This window comes from Papio anubis, chromosome 20 (assembly GCF_008728515.1).
Source record: "Papio anubis isolate 15944 chromosome 20, Panubis1.0, whole genome shotgun sequence".
Taxonomy (NCBI): Eukaryota; Metazoa; Chordata; class Mammalia; order Primates; family Cercopithecidae; genus Papio; species Papio anubis.
The window spans coordinates 12,768,709-12,788,588 of NC_044995.1; the positions used below are offsets into that span (position 1 = coordinate 12,768,709).

The following is a 19,880-nucleotide window of genomic DNA, read 5'->3' on the forward strand; positions in this document are numbered from 1 at the left end:
TTTTTTTTTTTTTGAGACGGAGTCTCGCTCTGTCGCCCAGGCTGGAGCACAGTGGCCGGATCTCAGCTCACTGCAAGCTCCGCCTCCCGGGTTTACACCATTCTCCTGCCTCAGCCTCCCGAGTAGCTGGGACTACAGGCGCCCGCCACCTCGCCCGGCTAGTTTTTTGTATTTTTTAGTAGAGACGGGGTTTCACCGTGTTAGCCAGGATGGTCTCGATCTCCTGACCTCGTGATCCGCCCATCTCAGCCTCCCAAAGTGCCGGTATTATAGGCTTCAGCCACCACGCCCGGCCGGCTTTCTTCACTTCTACACAAGCCTGTTGTCTAAGTGACCCTGCAGGGTTCTTGCAGGGGCAGCACCAGAGAAGCATCTTGTGACAACGGTCACACAGGAGCGATTTCAGGAACAAGACTCTGAATCAGGCAAGGACCTGGAGAGGAAGCTCCAGTGGGGCACCCACCCAAGGGGTCCAACTTTACCAATCCCACAGGTTCCTGGGCTAGGGCTTATTCTATGTTTGCAGGCCTAGGACCCCGCACCCTGGAGAGTTGTCCTGCTAGTGGCCATCCCTCCACAGAGGTCCCCCTCTTGGCTCTATGCTGTCCTCAGCAAAAGGCCTCTACTCCATTTCAGGCCTCTTCTGAGGGCCCGGGCAGCTTACTGCGAAGCAGCCTCAGGGGATGGAGGCTTCAGCAGGGCATCTTGGCTCCCCAACACAGAATCCTGGTTGTAGGATCTGGAAGAACAGAGGAGAAATGGAAGTTGGCAGTTCCCAGGAGGGGAGAAGGTGTTGGTGAGCCATGAAAGCAAACCCCAGTGGCTGAAGCATCCTGGAATACTTGGCCAGATTTCCTTAAGAGTGTGTGTGTGTGATGGAGTGTGTGTGTGTGTGATGGAGTGTGTGTGTGTGTGTGATGGAGTCCCATTCTGTCACCCAGGCTGGACTGAAGTGGTGCAATCTTGGCTCACTGCAACCTCCACCTCCTAGGTTCAAGTGATTCTCTTGCCTCAGCCTCCCAAGTAGCTGAGACTACAAGCACCTGCCACCACGCCCAGCTAATTTGTATTTTTAGTAGAGATGGGGTTTCACCGTGTTAGCCAGGATGGTCTCGATCTCCTGACCTTGTGATCCACTGCGCCCAGCCCTCTTCTGTCTCTTATAAGGACACTTGCCATTGGATTTAGGGTCTACCCCACTAATCCAGGATGCTCTCGTCTTGGAATCCTTGACTAATTTTCATCTGCAAAGATTTTTTTCCAATAGGTCACATTCACTGGGTCTGGGTATTAGGGCATGAACTTATCTTTTTGGGGGCTGCCGTTCAATCCATTATAGGTGGGCATCCCATGGAAGCAGACAGTGGCTGGGCCAAAGTAGCCCATGAAGGATCAACCATGGGCACAAGATCAGGTTTGGGATATGGCAGGGCCAGGCTTGGCTCTGCCAGGCAACTGGGTGGACTGAATCCAGCGCACTCCAAACGAGTTGATAATCAGGTTGGTGACTTCAACAGACAACCAAAGTGCCAGTAAGGGCATTAAGGAGCCATCATGGCCAGGCGCGGTGGCTCACACCTGTAATCCCAGCACTTTGGGAGGCCGAGGCGGGAGAATCACGAGGTCAGGAGATCGAGACCATCCTGGCTAACACAGTGAAACCCCGTCTCTACTAAAAATACAAAAAAATTAGCCGGGCGTGGTGGCGGGTGCCTGCAGTCCCAGCTACTCAAGAGGCTGAGGCAGGAGAATGGCGTGACCCCGGGAGGCAGAGCTTGCAGTGAGCCAAGATTGGGTCACTGCACTCCAGCCTGGGTGACAGAGCAAGACTTGGTCTCCAAAAAAAAAAGGAGCCATCACAAGGACATAAGATCAGCTGACAGTAGGACTGTGGCTGGTAGGGTGGACAGGCAAAGTGACTGCCTGGAGAGTGGGCAGGTGGCCCAGCAGGGCCCAGAGGGTGCCTTCCCAGAAGTGAGGACTCCAGTCTGGGGCCACTCAGGATGGACACAATGTACCAGAAGTGAGGTAGATCTCTGCAGAGTCCCTGGGGTCCTCATCCAGTCTGAAGAACACAGCACCAGCAGCCCTAGACCTGTGAGGTCATATTCTGCATCTTACCCTAGCACCTTGGGGACCTGGGGAGGCAGGACCACCCTGGGCCTGGCAGGCGGGTGCATGAGTCTTGGCTCTGTAGTATTCACCACCCCACACCTGAGGGCACCTGCCCTCTGCAGCATGGTGGGTCATTCTCATGAGGTCTATAAAGATGTCCATTATTAAGTGACCATGGTGGCCAGGCCACAGAGTTCACATTGACCTTGCCTGAGATTGCATTCTCCTTTCCACACTGAAGGGGAAAAGAGGTTCAGAGGGGTGGGCTGAACCTATCCTGATGAGTGCTGCCTGTTTGCTCCCACCCTCCCTACAACCAGCACTCCCCCATGCCCCTCACTCAAGACCAGGGAGGAGCCCACCTAGCCCCTCCTGCAACCACGCAGACCCCAGTGAGAGCCCCGAGGCTGCTACTCCGTACAGGATGGAGGGCAGGGGTAAAGGCCATTGGGTGGTGGCAGTTGGCCGTGCCCCTCACCAGAGGCTGACCCCCTGACCAGGCCAGCTTCAGGGCATGTGTCCTTTCCTGAGCTGTAACTGACCATAGTCCAAGGGGCCCACTGTAGGGAGTCCTCAGCAGCCAGACAGAAATGCCCCTGGATTGGGGTAAGAAGAGCCTTTACAGGCAGGCAGTGAAGAAACACAGCTGCTGGGCATCTGCTATGTGCATGCCTCAGAGGTGGGAGTAGAGGGCAGGCATAGCCCTGGGACCTGGGTCAAGTGGCTGGGCCCTTGGGATCCCGAGTTGGAGGGATACCCCCTTGGAGGCAGAGGTGGGCATCAGAGGGCGGCCCCAGGTGGTCCTGGAGTCTGGCCTCGTGAAGACCACGTCTATGCGTGCTGCAGGCAGACATACAGTCAACAGTGGTCGCTACCTCTGGAAACCCAGTTCTGCTCATGAGACTAGGTCTAACAAGCTGGGACAGGCAGAGAGATATGAAGGAGTCACGGACAGGCATACTGTCCACACTGGCTGCCAGGGTGGCCAAGTGAATAGAGTGAGCTGGGGCGCTCACTACCGTGCCAACCCCACGCACGGATGAGGACCCCGGGTCGAAGACCCACGTCCTCAATCCCACGCAATAGCTCAGGCCCTCTGAGAGGGTTCGCTATCTGCCCAGCCAGGGCTGAGCTGTTCAGAGGGCCTACCTGTTCAGAGGCAGCTGGGGGAAGGGACAGAAGTGAGGGGGGGCAGCGGATTGTTTGCTGGCGGGAATAATCTCCTTCATCTCATGGCTTAATCTTCCATCCCTCCTTTCAGTCTTTGGCTAAAAACCTATGTTTCTGGCCCTCGGAGAGGTCGGCCCGTTCAGGAGGCACCCCTGAGAGCCAGGTCTGCAGACACGAGGGCTTCGTGACGTGAGCACTGAGGGCAGGGAGCTGCAAGCCCTCGCGCGGGCTCCCCGGCCGTGGAGGACGCAAGGACAAACACGAAAGGCCCCCGAGCTGCCGACCCCCTCCTCCCGGACACTGCGCGTAGCCTGTAGGCTACCTCCGTGCTCCACCCCGAGCGGGTAGCGCTGCTCCAGCCGCCGCAACCCCGGGCCCTCGTGCCGGCGGTCTCCCCTCTTTCGCGGGCGCGATTACTGCATAGCAGACGTGAAGGGCGCGGAGGTTGTGGGGGAACCCAGCGTGGTATGACAGGAAGGGTCCCCCTGGGAAAAAGGCCCAGCCAAAGGCTTGGGACCCAGGACTCGAGCGTGGTGCTCCTAGGTCGGGAGGTAGGGGAGGGGCCGCGTGTGGGCAGGCGCATGCGCGCGGCAACCCGGACCTGTGGAGTGGCGGTGACCGCTGGGCCCCACTCCGCCAACCCAGGTCCGCAGCACGCGCGTGCCTGTGAGGCGGCTGTCGCCGCGGAGAGGAGCCAGAGGGAACTGAACTGGCTACTCCCGCGACAGATGAGATTTAAGGTCAGCAGCTGAACAAAGAAGCGAGCGCGGGCCGGACTTTTTTACTTATTAGACATGGCGGCGTTGGCCTCACGGAAATCTCTGCGCTTCTGCAGGCGCCCACAAGACAGGGCAAGTACGGGGTAGCCAACATCCGCCAGACCCGCTTCTAGGGCCGCTTTTGCAACTGCGCATGCGCTTGCGCTGCACCCGTTCCCTCTAGTCCAAAAGGTTCCTCTACATCCTTCCTCCGGATTGGTCCTTAGGAACATGATGGCCTTTTACGCAAGCGTCGCCCCTGCTGACCCGGAAGTTTTCTTCCCAGTTAAAAGCGTTGGCCCGGGGCGGGCGGCCTTTTCCTGTCTGTGCCAGGGCGGCGCGTGGTCTTCCGTGAGCGACAGAGACGCTCAGGCTGTGTTCTCAGGTGAGACCGCCGCGGGGCCGGGGATCCTAGGGACGGTTTATGGTCTTTCCGGGATAGTACCCCGCGACCTAGGCCTTTCTTATTAGGTCTTACTTCTGTCTCTGGAAAAAAAAATGTAGAAGAAACGGGCGCGGTACCAGTTACTCTTCACTTCTTCCTGGTGCTTCGCTGCTTCTACCTTTTCCCCATAGCGGGGCTTGGGGATTTTGGTTTGGACTATGCAGTTGTACTCTGAGAGGAAATTTCTATTTCTTAGGCACACAGTGCACTCTTCTGCTGTGTGTAACTTTCCCTTCTTAATAGCAGCCCCCAGAACCTTCATACTGTCGGTCAAGAATCGAAACCTGTGGGTTGATTGTGCCACGCAGTACCTACCGTGGTCCTTGATGTCATATAGCGGTCCCACCTCACGGCCAAGGAAACAGTCCGAGGCAGAATGTTAACTTGGGTCAAAGACCATGTGAATGGCGAGGTTGTGGTTTGAATTACAGCCGATGCAATGTAAGGACATTTGGCATCTGCTGAGCCGTTATACCTTGGTCCCAATGCAGCAGCTGTTGACTGGTGGGCTGCCAAGTCTTGAGCCCAGGGGTTCTAGGTGAAAGACAGATGCTTCTTGCTGAGAGCTGAGTAATTTTTCTAGTGCTTGAAAACACGTTCACAGCCTGTCTTGGTCCTTTGCGACTCCCCAGTTCATCAGCTCTGGGGCTAGCCTCAGAGTTGGGGATGGGTGCACCTCTGCTCCATGCTAGCTGGGCTCTGACCTTTTTTTCCTGTCATCACCCTGTCCCAGGATGACCGAGTGGGAGACAGCGGCACCAGCTGTGGCAGAGACCCCAGACATCAAGCTCTTTGGGAAGTGGAGCACCGATGATGTGCAGATCAATGACATTTCTCTACAGGTGAGGGGAACTTGTGATTGGCCTTCCTGGCTGGAGGCGGAGATTATTCCAGGAAGGAACACATCAAAACTTGTTGATGTGCCACTAAGTCAAGAATAGAGGTCATAACAGGTAAAGAAGGGATTCCTTGACCACCACATCTGCCACATCCGCTCTTACGTCCTGTTCAGAGATGACTACAGCTTTTGTCAGGAGAGGACTCCTTCACCAGAAGGAGCATCACATCTCACATATGGTATTTTTGTTACTGTTTTTGTAGTAAAATACATAATATCCAGTGTCATTCTTCTGCATGTGAATATCTGGTTATCCAATACCATCTCTTAAAGAGATTTTTTCTCCCCCAATTGAATGGCCTTGGCCACTTGTCAAAAATCAGCTGGCCGTAGATGTATGGGTTTCATTATGGACTCTCAGTTGTATTCCATTGGTCTATATGTCTGTTCTTACGCCAGTACCACACTTTCTTGCTTTGTATTAAGTTTTGCAATTGGGAAGTGTGAGTTGTCCTACTTTGTTCCTACTCCATACGGTTTTACACATACCCTTTTTCTCCCCTCCCCACCAAGGCATCATTAAGAATTTTGTGGGCCTTAGGAACTTTCACTTTTGTGAGCCCTTCCTCCATTAAAAGAAAATATTTGAAATTAAATTTTGTGACTACATTGGTATAAAGATGAATATAATTTGGGTTGTACTTTATTCACTTTCCTCCTCTTTTTCTTTTTTTAATCATTAAAGTTTTATTTTCGAGATAGGATTGCTGTCTGACACCCAGGCTGCAGCTGCAGAGATAGGATTGCAGAGATAGGATTGCTGTCTGACACCCAGGACTGCAGTGGTATGATCACAGTTCACTGCAGCCTCGATACACCTGGGCTCAGGGGATCCTCCTGTCTTAGACTCCAACTAGCTGGGACCACAGGTGCATGCCACCAAACCTGCTACCTTTTGTTTTAGAAAGAATGAAAACTTTTTTGTTGTCTGTAAAGATGTCAGGGGACTTAGACACCTTACCTAATGGATAATTCAGCCTTGTTTTTCACTCTGAATATCTTGTAGATCTTTCCTTCATGGGTTATTTCAGGGGGTCCACAAACATACATTTATTTATTTATTTATTTATTTATTTATTGAGACAGAATTTCGTTCTTGTCGCCCAGTCTGGAGTGCAGTGGCACAATCTCAGCTCACTGCAGCCTCCGGCTCCCAGGTTCAAGTGATTCTCCTGCCTCAGCCTCCCGAGTAGCTGTGATTACAGGTGCCTGCCACCATGTCCAGTTTTTTGTTTTTTTGAGACAGTTTCACTCTTGTTGCCCAGGCTGGAGTGCAGTGGTGCAGTCTTGGCTCACTGCAACCTCTGCCTCCTGGGTTCACGCGATTCTCCTGCCTTGGTGGGGAGGGGAGAAAAATAGTATGTGTAAAACTGTATGGAGTAGGAACAAAGTAAGACAGCTCACACTTGACAGTTGCAAAACTTAATACAAAATTCTGCTGTCCTGAGTAGCTGGGATTACAGGCACATGCCACCATGCCCAGCTAATTTTTGTATTTTTAGTAGAGACGGGGTTTCATCATACTGGTCAGGCTGATCTCTTAACTCCTGACCTCAGGTGATCCGCCCGCCTCAGCCTCCCAAAGTGCTGGGATTACAGGCGTGAGCCACTGCGCCCGGCCTAATTTTTGTATTTTTATTAGAGAGGGGTTTCTGTTAGCCAGGCTGGTCTTGAACTCCTGACCTCAGGTGATCGACCCGCCTCAGCCTCCCAAAGTGCTGGGATTATAGGCATGAGCCGCCACGCCTGGCCTTATTTATTTGTGAGACAAGAGTCTCACTCTGTCTCCCAGGCTGGAGTGCAGTGGTGCGATCTCTGCTCACAGCAACCTCTGCCTCCCAGAGGTCAAGTGACTTTCCTGCCTCAGCCTCCCAACATACTGGGGTTATAGGCATGAGCCATCGTGCCCAGCCCACAAACATTTTCATTATAGGCCCAGATAGTAAGTGTTTTAGACTTTGTGGGCCACGTTGGGTCTCTGTTACTTTTTTTTTTTTTTTTTTTTTTGAGATGGAGTCTTCCTCTCTCAGCCAGGCTGGAGTGCAGTGGCATGATCTCGGCTCACTGCAACCTCTGCCTCCTAGGTTCAGGTGATTTTCCTGCCTCAGCCTCCCCAGCTGGAACTACAGGTGCATGCCACCACGCCCAGCTAATTTTTGTATTTTTAGTAGAGACAGGGTTTCACCATGTTGGCCAGGCTGGCCTCAGACTCCTTGATCTACTAAACATTTGTTAGGTGCCTGTTCCGCTAGGGAAATAAACATCAACAGGAGTTCACTGTATTTTAAACACCTGTACAAGGCTCCACTGTTGGGCCAAACCCTTGCTGGGGAATTTGGTGTGTGCAATTTTTTGCTGCATAATGAAAGCCCTGCCTGAATGCCCTTCACCAGACTGTGAGGTTTTTTTTCTTGCAGCCACACTATGAAATAGTACTGAGAGTTTCAGTGTCTTGTGTTCTTTTCCCATCATTCTTTGTATTTGTAGAAACAGGTAGTTTGTATATATTCTAAGAGGCAAGTGATAGAATGGCCTTGGGTACATTTTGTAATGGAGCTATCAACAGCAGTCTTCTTTGAATACACATAGCTCCTCTCTTCCCCTGTACATACACAGGGTTAATTTTTTGGCATTTTTCTAGATTTTTATTGGGGGGATGGCTATGTAAGTATAAGAAGGCTTGTTAAATGATTGTTTTAAAACTGTGGTTCTGGGCCAGGCGCAGTAATCCCAGCACTCGGGAGGCCGAGGTGGGCAGATCAGCTGAGGTCAGGAGTTTGAGATCAGCCTGGCCAACATGGTGAAACCCTGTCTCTACTAAAAATATAAAAATTAGCCGTGCATGGTGGTGCGCACCTGTTGTCCCAGCTACTTGAAGGCTGATGCAGGTGAATCACTTGAACCTGGGAGGTGGAGGTTGGGGTGAGCTGAAATCATGCCATTGCACTCCATTCCGGCCAACAAGAATGAAACTCCATCTCAAAAAAAACCGGGTCGGCCGGGCGCGGTGGCTCAAGCCTGTAATCCCAGCACTTTGGGAGGCCAGGACGGGCGGATCACGAGGTCAGGAGATCGAGACCATCCTGGCTAACACAGTGAAACCCTGTCTCTACTAAAAAATACAAAAAAAACTTAGCCGGGCGAGGTGGCAGGCGCCTGTAGTCCCAGCTACTCGGGAGGCTGAGGCAGGAGAATGGCATGAACCCGGGAGGCGGAGCTTGCAGTGAGCTGAGATCCGGCCACTGCACTCCAGCCTGGGTGACAGAGCGAGACTCCGTCTCAAAAAAAAAAAAAAAAAAACCGGGTCCGGGCATGGTGACGCATGTCTGTAATCCCAGCAACTTGGGAGGCTGAGGCAGGAGAATTGCTTGAACCCAGGAGGCGGAGGTTGCAGTGAGCTGAGATGGCGACATTGCACTCCAACCTGGGTGATAGAGTGAGACTCTGTCTCAAAAAAAAAAAAAAACCAAAAAACCAGAAAAGTTCTCAGCCAGGTGCGGTGGCTCATGCCTGTAATCCCATCAGTTTGGGAGGCTGAGGCGGGCAGATCACCAGGGGTCAAGAGTTCAAGACCAGCCTGGCCAATGTGTCGAAACCCCGTCTCTACTAAAAATACAAAAATTAGCCTGGCATGGTGGCGTGCACCTATAGTCCCAGCTACTTGGGAAGGTGAGGCAGGAGAATCGCTTGAACCTGGGAGGCGGAGGTTTCAGTAAGCCAATATTGTACCACTACACTCCAGCCTGGGAGACAGACTCCATCTCAAAAAACAAACGAAAAGCAAAAAAACTAGCTCTTACGGTCCCCTGTCTTAGGGGACACTTAGCAATGTCTGGATACATTTTTAGGTGTGAAAACTGACCGGTATGGTGCCAGGCACCGTGGCTCATGCCTGTAATTTCAACACTTTGGGAGCCCAAGGCGGGCAGGTCACTTGAGGTCAAGAGTTCAAGAACAGCTTGCTCGAAATAGTGAAACCGCTTCTCTATTAAAAGTACAAAAAATTTAGCTGGGCTTGGTGGCGTGTGCCTGTAATCCCAGCTACTCAGGAGACTGAGGCAGGAGAATCACTTGAACCCAGGAGGCAGAAGTTGCAGTGAGCCAAGATCGCGCCACTGCACTCCAGCCTGGGCAACAGCAAGACTCAGTCAAGGGGGGAAAAAAAAGAAAGAACAGGCCAGGCGCAGTGGCTCACGCCTGTGATCCCAACACTTTGGGAGGCCGAGACGGGTGGATCACGAGTTCAGGAGTTCAAGACCAGCCTGGCCAACGTAGTGAAACCCTGTCTCTACTAAAAATACACACAAAAAAAACTAACTGGGCATGGTGGCAGGCGCCTGTAATCCTAGCTACTCTGGAGGTTGAGGCAGGAGAATTGTTTGAACCTCGGAGTCAGAGGTTGCAGCAAGCTGAGATGGCGCCACTGCACACCAGCCCGGGTAATAGTGCGAGACTCTGTCTCAAAAAAAAAAAAAAAAAAAGGTGGGGGATTGCCTGTGGCATACCAGATGGCGTTAAACATCCTGTAGTGTGCAGGATAGCCCCCCAAACAATTATCTGGTCCAAAACCTAGTCTCCTTAGATTCCCACTCTTTGATTATAAAGAAAGTGTACTTTTTAGCGACTTGGTAAAGTCACCTGTTCAGGGTTTTTTTCCTCATGGTGGATGGGGATTATATCCAAGTCCCCTGGGGAGGCATACCAGGGTCCCAGACGGCTGTTGGACTACCCGAAATGGGTACTCGATTTCTCCTCTGGTGTCTGGCCAACACCCATGCTGCTCCTGACCATTTTCCCTTCATTTCCTGTTCCCTGCTGCCCCAGGATTACATAGCAGTGAAGGAGAAGTATGCCAAGTACCTGCCTCACAGTGCAGGGCGGTATGCCGCCAAACGCTTCCGCAAAGCTCAGTGTCCCATTGTGGAGCGCCTCACTAACTCCATGATGATGCACGGCCGCAACAACGGCAAGAAGCTGATGACTGTGCGCATCGTCAAGCATGCCTTCGAGATCATACACCTGCTCACAGGCGAGGTAGGGCTCTGTGGCCTGGTGAGGGCAGGCTGTGCCCTCAGTACATCCCAAAGCCCCACGGTGTGTATGCCAGGCTTATCCCCTGTGTGGTGTGGTCACTCTTGTTTTAGGGGTGAGGAAGGGGGAGGAATGCATGGGGCTGGATGTCAGGCTCATAGCCCCCTTCTCTCTAGAACCCTCTGCAGGTCCTGGTGAACGCCATCATCAACAGTGGTCCCCGGGAGGACTCCACCCGCATTGGACGTGCCGGGACTGTGAGACGACAGGCTGTGGACGTGTCCCCACTGCGCCGTGTGAATCAGGTGAGCCTGGGGCTTACGCACGTGGCAAGGTGGACACAGCCATGGGAGTGGGTGGGGTCTTGCCTGGGGCGGGAAGGCTTGTCTCTGCCTACATGTTTTACCTGCAGCATCACTTCCTCTAGGAAGCCTTCCTGGATTCCCACCCTGCATAGGGGCAGATCCAGGCTCTGGGTCGTCTTCTGGACCACATTTCGCAGAGGTCTTTCCTTTGGGTGTATATTTTTACACTGTGTGTGTATATGTACTTTTTTCTTTTTTTTTTTTGGATAGTTTGAGAATCAGTTGCAGATATTCCGATTGTGTTTCCCCTGAACACAGCAGGTGTCTTAACAAAGATGACCTACTCGCATCGTCACCCCCAGGAACGAATTTAACAGTAATAGAATAGTCAAATCAGTCATTGTTGCATTTAGCATCTGTGCCCAGAATGCCCTTTATAGTGGCTCATTGTCAATCGGGTCCAAGTTAAAAGCAAATATATTGCCTCTTTTTTTTTTTTTTTAAAGAAATAATTGAGATCGAGTCTGTGTTGCTCAGGGTGTTCTTGAACTCCTGGTCTCAAATTATCCTGTCCCCTCAGCCTCCCAAAGTGCTAGGATTACAGGCATGAGCCACCCCACCACACCTGGCCGCATTTTTTGTTGTCGTTGGGTTTCTTGTTGTTTGTAGAGGTGGGCTTTCACCACGTTGCTCAGGCTGGTCTCAAACTCCCTGCCAAAGTGATCTTCCTGCCTCAGCATCCCAAAGTGTTACAGGCGCAAGCCACCGCGCCTGGCCATCTAGCAGTTTGCTGTTGAGACGGATCTCAATCTCCTGTCATTGGGGATGCAACTTCAGCCTGTGTGTGTGTGTCTGGACACTTGCTCTTGTGACCCTCTGTCTGATTGCAAATCTGGCATGATGTCACCTCCCCTTACCTCTTGTCTCAGTGGACCTATGGGTGACATGGCTGACAGCATCTCTTGGGGGTGGGCCCACGGTGCTGGGAGGACCGCAGTCTGTCCTTTTTGCCTGACCCCTGCTCTCTCCCTAGGCCATCTGGCTGCTGTGCACAGGCGCTCGTGAGGCTGCCTTCAGGAACATTAAGACCATTGCTGAGTGCCTGGCAGATGAGCTCATCAATGCTGCCAAGGTGGGTGAGGGCACTCTGGTTGGGGGGTCTTAAGTTCGGCGTTTGTGGGGGTCCTTCAGAACTCAGAGCTGACTGTCTGTCTCCTTGCAGGGCTCCTCCAACTCCTATGCCATTAAGAAGAAGGACGAGCTGGAGCGTGTGGCCAAGTCCAACCGCTGATTTTCCCGGCTGCTGCCCAATAAACCTGTCTGCCCTTTGGGGCAGCCCCACCCACCTCTGCCGTTGTCTGTCTTCGTTGGGGGTGGTGTGGGTGGCATAGTCCTGGTGGCCTTGGGAGCTGCTCACCTTCCTGACCTGTTTGCCTGTGGGGACCTGGAAGCATTGCTGACTCAGAACCGTGGCACCCCAGGGCTAGCAGGTGGGGCACCGGAAGCAGGCCAGGCTGCCTGGAGTGTCCCAGCAGGTATTGGAAATGAGATGGGGTTGTCCATAACTTCTGAGGGCGTGGCGTGTGAGATGTTGCTGTGGTCTGGGTGGGTGGGTGGCTTGGGTGCCTGTGAGGTCTGGGTAGTCACAAGACCATCCTGAGAGGCTTGTCACCTTGAAGTAGCCCTGGGGAGAGCAGGGAAGTTCAGCTGTTGGGGCCACTTGATTTCAGATCTCTAGCTTTGCCCTCCTCTTGGAGTGTGGGCTGGTTTCACCCTGGCTAGGTTGCACTCCTGGTTACCTCCCCGGCCACACTGGTTGTGGCTGCAGCCCAGGCCTGTACGCCCGGTTTCCGTGGGCTGTACGGGTTCCCTTCCGCCAGTGTCCATGCAGTGTCATCAGGCTGCTGGGGACAGGTCGGGACCCACCCAGGGCCACAGGCTGGTGACTCTGGTAGAAGACTCATCAGGTTCTGAAGGGTGGGGTGGGGTGGGCCCAAGCCCACCCTTCCACAGCCCCCATCATCTGGCCAAAGCAGGCTTGGTGTTCATCCTCGTGGCGCTGGCCCAGGGGGCGGGGCAGGCAGTCAAACGGGTCCAGCGGGTACCTGGGACCTGGAGGGGTGGCCCCAGATGAGCACCCTCCCCCTGGGAGGGTACTTTTGAGCCCAGCTGCAGGTAGGCCGGAAACGGTCAGAACAGGCAGGGACACGCCACTGGCCAGAGGGAGGAGGCGTCCACAGGTAGGAAGGGTCCCACAGGCCGGCTGGGGTCTGTCATTGCTCTGTGGGTGCCCCCTGGCTCCTGTGCTTGGCTCCTTTCTCAGCAGAGTTCGTTTCCCAGCCTAGGTGTCAATGTCGCTTCCACTGGGGTGTTGTATGGTCCTCCAGGTTCTCTCCCCCGAGCTCCTGAGGGCTGCATATCTCTGCTCCTCTCTGGGTTAGGTCTTTTCCATCCCTGTCTGGAGTCCTCACCATCTCCGTGTTCAACTTGTCTACATTTCCAATTCAGGAACTGGTCCCCTGTGGGTCCATTCCTATCCCCAGTCTCTGCCTCGGGCCTCCCCATCTCCCCTGCTCCTGGACGTAACTATACCCTTCTCGGGATGGTCCTGCTCTGTACTGGGGGATCCTCTCTAAAGTACAGTCCTCAGTCTTCCCTGGATTCCCTGGTGGGCTCAGAACCCGCTCCATGCTCCACCACCTTCTTCCCTGCCTGACCTCCTCTCCTCGCAGGTCCGTCCCGATGCCCTGCCCTCGGCCGTTCTGGCTCCGCCATTCCCGGGCCCCCCAGGGCTCGGGTCCCAGCTCCCCAAGCAGAGGGGAGGACCAGGAGGAGGAGGAGGAGGAGGAGGGGGACGGCAGCCCAGGCTCCAGCCCCATCCTGTCCCCCGCCTCCCCGGTGGAGTGCCTCATCTGCGTGTCGTCTTTCGACGGCGTGTTCAAGCTGCCCAAGCGCCTGGACTGCGGCCACGTCTTCTGTCTCGAGTGCCTGGCGCGCCTGTCGTTGGCCACGGCGGGCGGCGGCAACGCGGTGGCCTGTCCAGTGTGCCGCGCACCCACGCGCCTGGCCCCCCGCCGCGGACTCCCCGCGTTGCCCACGCAGTCCGGTCTCCTGCCCCGCGACGCGCGCGCGCCGCCCTCTCGCCAGGGCTCCGTGCGCTTCGACCGGCGCCGCGGCCTCCTCTACCTGCGGCCGCCGCCGCCCCCGCCTGGGCCGCGCAAGGCCCGCGCCCCGCCGCCCCCGCCGCCTCTGCGCCTGGGCCGCCCGCTGTCGCGCCGCCTGTCGCTGGCCAGCCCGGCCTGGGTCTTCAACGCGGCCGTGGCGCTGGCCGTGCTGGTGGCCGCGGGCCTCGTGGTCTCGGGCGTCTACATCTTCTTCCTCATCCCGCACGCCACCTCCTCCGGCCCCGCGCGGCCCCAGCTCGTGGCGCTCGCCCCAGCGCCAGGCTTCTCTTGGTTCCCGCCGAGGCCCACGCCGGGGGTGCCCTGGACCCCCGCCTGGACGCCGCGCCCCACGGGCCCTGACCTAGACACGACACTGCCAGGAACTGCAGAAGATGCGCTGGAGCCCCAGGCAGGCCCCGAGGATCCGGCGGAGAACAAGGGGACGCTGGACAGGCGATCGGACGGCACGTGGGGCACAGAGGCTGGCCCTGGCTGGGCCCCGTGGCCACGGGGTGCGAGGAGGCCGTGGGGCCCACAGTAAGAGCGCCAGCACTGCAGTCCTGCCGCCAGGCCTGGCACCTCCGTGTTATCTGGGGCCTTTAGCAGGGCACACAGCACTTACCTGTTTCTCCAGGCTGGGGCCTGGGGCAAGCATCGTTGGCATTGTCATTGTGGGGCTGGACCCTCTCAAGGAGCAGACACTGCAGTCATCCCACAGGGATCCTCTGGGAACACCCCTGGCCCCCATTCTTGTGGCTGTACAGCGGAGGGTGCCCTGACCTGACCTCCATAAGGGTCCTGCTAGGGCTTGCTCCTGCTCCGGAACCCCTACTCCGTGGGGGTGCAGGTGGAAGCATCCCTGATCCTCATCCCTTGTAGGAGTCCAGCTGTGGACACCCCCGACTGACATCCATGCAGGTGCCCAGCCAGGGGCAGCCCCACACGGATCCCTGAACGGGTCCTGCTGGGAGTACCCCCATTCATCCTCACCACAGAGTGCCGGGGGAGCGTCCTTACCAGCACCGGAGGCCGAAGCACTCATCCTTCGGACTGGCCACAGGTGGCAGCCATCTTTGGAGGGCAGAGCTGCTGCGGCTATTATTCCCTGGTTATGGCGCCTCCCCAACTGGCCCATTGCAGGGGATGTCCCACCTCTCCGTCCATCTGTGGAGTTTGTTTTCTACTGCCTGCAGGCTGGGCCTGGGTGGGCTCCAGCTGTCTACATGCTGATCCTGGGTGTAGAGCTGCCATCCTGCACACTTGGTTGGGGCTGGGGCTCAGACTTGAAGGAGCAGGGTGTCCTGGCCAGGGCTGGGGAGGAACTTGAGTCTTAAAGACTGGCACCCGCCGCAATCCTAAGTCCCAAACTGCTCTGGGAGCCTCCACTTCCCCCTGGGTCGTGGCTTCTAGGTTCCTCCCAATATGCTGTGGTGCAGCTGAGCTCATCATGGCTCAGAGAGGCCAAGGTCACCCCAGGGGTCACACAGAGGCAGACAATGGTGGGGGTGGGAGTCCTGGACCTCCTTGGTTAGCCAGAGGCATCCTAGTCCCTTTCCCTGGCCACCAGAGTCCCCATCACCCCCGATTAGTATCTTGGTGCCAGTTACTGCAGTTCTTCCTCCAGGGCTCCATCTGTCCTGCTCAGCCTCCTTTCTTGTGCCTCAAGGTGAACCCTGAGCCTTCCCGATAGACAGCAGCCTGCAGGGAAGGTGGTGTATGGGCTCCTGTCCTCTTCCTCCCAGAAGCCTTCCTGGGTTAGTTATGGGGGAAGATGGCAGCTATCCTCTGTGCAGACTGAACCTGGGGCTTCTGTTTCCTCCCAGGCCCTGCACCCCCGCATCCTGCCTCACCTCACTCTGGGATGGAGTGCTGTGTTTTGGGAATGGGCACCCAGCATGTTCCAAAGAGAAATATGACTTCTACGTGGCTGGAGGCTCCTGTTTGATTTGTTTACGTGTGTTCTCAGCATCAGTATACCAGCATACAGTAGGTGCCAAACAAGGGAGTGTCAGAATTGCAGATGACCCAGGCAACCTGGGAATGCACCCTGGGCCCAGGACTGTCTAGAGCTAGCTCTGGTGTAAGCTGCTGCTTCCAGGTGGGAACCAGAGGAGGAATACTAGGGAGTCCATAGTGTGTCTTCCCAGACCAGTTCTTGCCCACACCCACATGCCGATGTCACCCACAGGGGCTGGGACCAGTGTACTGAGTCACTGGGCAGCCACAGCCCAGCCTCATAGGGAAGAAACCTGGTCAGACAGCAGCAGAGTTGGTGGTCTATTCATTTTCTCTGGCTGCTGTGACAAAATACCCCCAACTTAATTATTTAGGACATGCGTTTACTTATTTATTTATTTATTTTTGAAACAGAGTCTCGCTCTGTCGCCTGAGCTGGAGTGCAGTGTGATCTCGGCTCACTGCAACCTCTGCCTCCCAGGTTCAAGCAATTCTTCTGCCTTAGCCTCCCAAGTAGCTGGGATTAGAGGCGCCCGCCACCATGCTGGGCTAATTTTTGTATTTTTAGTAGAGACAGTGTTTCACCATGTTGGTCAGGCTGGTCTCAAACTCCCGACCTTGTGATTTGCCCACCTCGCCCTCCCAAAGTGCTGGGATTACAGGCCTGAGCCACCGCGGCCAGCCTTAATTAATTAATTAATTAATTAATTTTTTTCTGAGACAGAGTCTCGCTCTGTAGCCCAGGCTGGAGTGCAGTGGCGCAACCTCGGTTCACTGCAACCTCTGCCTCCTGGGTTCAAACGATTCTCCTGCCTCAGTCTCCCAATTAGCTGATATTACAGGCGCCTGCCACCATGCCCGACTTTTTGTATTTGTAATAGAGACGGGGTTTCACCATGTTGGCCAGGCTGGTCTTGAACTCCTGGTCTCAAGTAATCTACCCACCTCGCCTCCCAAAGTGCTGGGATTACAGGCACAGGCCACCATGCCTGGCTAAACACACACTTACTATCTTGCAGTTCTGCAGTCCAGAAGTCCACAATCAGTTTCCCTGGGCTAAAGTGGACGTGCCCATAGGGCTAGTTCTTTCTGGAGGCTCTAAGAGATAATCCACTTCATTAGTTTTTCCAGCTTCTAGGGCTGCATTCCTTAGCTCCTGGCTCCTTCAAAGCCAGCAGTGCAGCATCTTCAAATCTCTCTGACCCTCCTGCCTCCCTCTTTCACTTATAAAGGACACTATGAGCACATGGCACCTACCCCGATAATCCAAGATAGTCTCCCCATCTCATGATCATTAATTTAATCACACCTGCAAAGTCCATTCTGTGGTGTCAGGTAAAAGATTCACAAGTTCCAGGGATTCGGACGGGGATATCTTTGGAGGCCATTATTCTGCCTACCATAGGGTCTCAGAGATCCTCCTCATTGCTTCCCTCTCCCACCCAACCTAGGAGAGTGGGGGTGTGCAATAGTAGATCTGACCCAGACGGGCCAAGCAGGGTGTCAGAAAGGGGCCCTTGCCTGGTGTTGCACAGAAGAGGGAGAGAGGATGCTCTCTGCCTGAGGGTGGTCCAGGAAGGCTGTCTAGAGGAGGCAGCTATGTCCTAAAGGATGCTCAGGAGTTGGCATTGAGGCCGGTGGCATAGCCTGCACAAATACAGGAGGACCTGGGGAGGCCAGGGGTGGGGCTGAGGGTATTGGGTAGGGCTGGCCCCACTCTCTGTCTTAACCAGCTCGCTCCCAGGGGCTTTTGTGGCTTCTGCACTCTATCAGCTTGGAGCCAGGGGCCTCATTCTCTCTTGCAATAAATTGAGGCTGATAACTGAGCCTAGGGGTTGTCGAGCATCTGGTCTGCTGATTACTACCTTAGTGCCCAGTGTCTGCCTGCCTACCCACACTGCCTTCAAACAAAGGGGCTGCCTGAAACCACCCAAGGGGATGCCTCCCACCCTTGCCCGGCCTCAGCCAATCTCCTCTTTCTCTTCTTCAGAGCTGGAGTTGTGCCCTTCTAGCCTCTCTCTGACCACCCCATCACTAATGTACACCCTGCCCCTTAGCACTTCGGCCCCAGACTTGCTCCTACTGGCAGGCCTGGGTGTTTGTGAAGCCCGGTGCCAGAGGGCCCAGCACGGGACAGCATTTGATTCTCTTTTCTGTAAATGAAGGACAATAAATCCTCTTTTCCCTTCATCCACAAGTGTTTACTGAGCGCCTTCTGTGTAACAGGCCGCACCAGTGTGCGGAGCAAGGACCAACCTCAGGGAGCAGACGAGGTCCAGCCAGGGGGCTGAGCCAACCGAGTCATGGTTCTGCTAGCATTGCCTCCCCCGCCACGCTCAGGGGTCTCCTGCTCCCCAAGCCCTTCCCAAATCCTGCCGTCCAGCTCTCCTACCCACCCTGCAGGAGGGACGTCAGGGCCTGGTTTTCGGGTTCCGCCACTCTTTCCTCAATGAGGGTCGGAGAGGTCCCTGCCCACGCCAGACCCATCCCCGGCCGTCGCGACACCCTCTTGTGATCAGGCCGAGGGACCAAGGGCCAAGAGCGGGGCTTCGCCGGACGCTGGGAGGATCACTGTCCAGATTGACAGATGGGGAAACTGAGGCTGACCAGCTGGGCAGGGGTTGCATTCGAACCTGGGTCCTGGAAGCGTTCTGCAAGATCCCTTCTCACCTCAACCGCACGTGCTGGCATCTTTGTGTTTCCCTCCTTCCCAAGATCACAGCTGCAGTTCTCTCCTTCGCCCTTAGAGTCACCACCCTGCCTTCTCCCCCGTCATGCCCCGGGCTGGCCCCGCCCAGAACGCGGAGAGGCCTTCGGGGAAGCGCGGACCAATCGGAGGCGCTATGTAGGGTTGGAGAGGCGGGACTCTGGTCGCCATAACAACTCATCCCGCCTGCGCTGCTCCTCCATCGTCGCCTCCACACCGCAGCCCGGTTAGGTGAGGCAGGGAAGGCGCGCCAGACTGGACGGCCAATCAGGGACCCGAGGCCGGCGTTGCCATGACGACCACGTTGCGCCGGAGAATGCGACAGGTGCCGGGGCCGCGGGGAACTCTGGGAGCTAGCGGTGAGAACAGTCAGCACCAACACTCGGATGGCGTTGGCGGGAGGAAAGGCCGCGGCGCGCAGAGCGGGGCTGTGGCGCCCAAGGTTGTGAGACTCGAGGTTGCGGGACCCCAAGATGGGGGACAGGAGTCTGCGGGGTTTTAGGTGAGCAGCAAGCGAGAGAGCCAGGCCCCTCGAGCGCCCTCACGTGTTTTGTCCCCACGCCACGCCGGGGCGGGTCTGTGGCACAGTCTCGCGGGCTTAAGTTGTTGGGGGGCGGTGGCTGTGAGTACAGATCATATAGTTATGAATATATTTTAACGCAGATCCAAACAGGATAACGTGAGGATCCTATATAGTGAGACTCCTAAAAAAAAAAAAATTTTTTTTTTTCTTTTTAGCCGGACGTGGTGGCCTGCGCCTGTAGTCCCAACTACTCGGGAGGCTGAGGCAGGAGAATCGCTTGAACCCGGGAGGCGGAGGCTTCAGTGAGCCGAAATGGCGCCACTGCACTCCAGCCTGGGCGACAGAGCGAGACTCCGTCTCAAAAAAAAAAAAAAAAAATCAAAAAAAAAAAAAAGGTGTTTGTTTTGTTTTGTTTTGTTTTTTTAGTGCAGTCAAATTCGAACATAGGTTGATTGGATCACATAGCTGACCCACCCTAACCCCACACCCACCCGCAAACCTGGTTAGTGCTGAGGTCTTCTCATCCCAGGGAGACTAGGGTTCGCACTGACTCCCCTGGGGCCCGGCTTGGCGTGGCAAAGCTGGGAGTCTCGCCCTAGGTTGGGGTTTACTCTGTTCTGTCAGCCGCTGCAGAAGGAGCAGAGGGTGATAGGAGAAGTGCCTAAGAGGGGCCACAAGCTACCTGTGGCCTCTGGCCTCCCACCAGGGGGATGGATGCTTTCATTTTTATCCTTGTGGAAAACTTCACATTAAGTACTGGACTTCTTCAAAGAATCTCCCAGATATCTACTTGTGCTTTCAAAAAATT

The 19,880-nt window shown here is 55.2% G+C and overlaps 2 protein-coding genes across 4 annotated transcripts; both read left to right on the top strand.

The window, feature by feature from the left end:
- Positions 1-3,989: 3,989 nt before the first annotated feature.
- Positions 3,990-12,067, top strand: RPS5 (ribosomal protein S5). Of its 3 annotated transcripts, none has more exons than XM_031659353.1 (6): positions 3,990-4,013; positions 5,222-5,330; positions 10,211-10,420; positions 10,594-10,722; positions 11,756-11,854; positions 11,945-12,067. In XM_031659353.1, exons 2-6 carry the CDS (start codon positions 5,223-5,225, stop codon positions 12,011-12,013), a joined length of 615 nt encoding a protein of 204 aa, XP_031515213.1. In that variant the 5' UTR covers positions 3,990-4,013; position 5,222; the 3' UTR covers positions 12,014-12,067. The 3 variants fall into 3 exon arrangements, with proteins under 3 accessions (XP_031515213.1, XP_021787205.2, XP_031515214.1); XM_021931513.2 differs by lacking the exon at positions 3,990-4,013 and adding an exon at positions 4,311-4,428; XM_031659354.1 differs by lacking the exon at positions 3,990-4,013 and adding an exon at positions 4,567-4,588.
- Positions 12,068-12,183: 116 nt separating this feature from the next.
- RNF225 (ring finger protein 225) lies at positions 12,184-14,798 on the top strand. Its single transcript, XM_009195532.4, has one exon. The coding sequence runs from the start codon at positions 13,411-13,413 to the stop codon at positions 14,425-14,427; it is 1,017 nt and encodes a 338-aa protein (XP_009193796.2). The 5' UTR covers positions 12,184-13,410; the 3' UTR covers positions 14,428-14,798.
- The last annotated feature ends 5,082 nt before the right edge of the window (positions 14,799-19,880 follow it).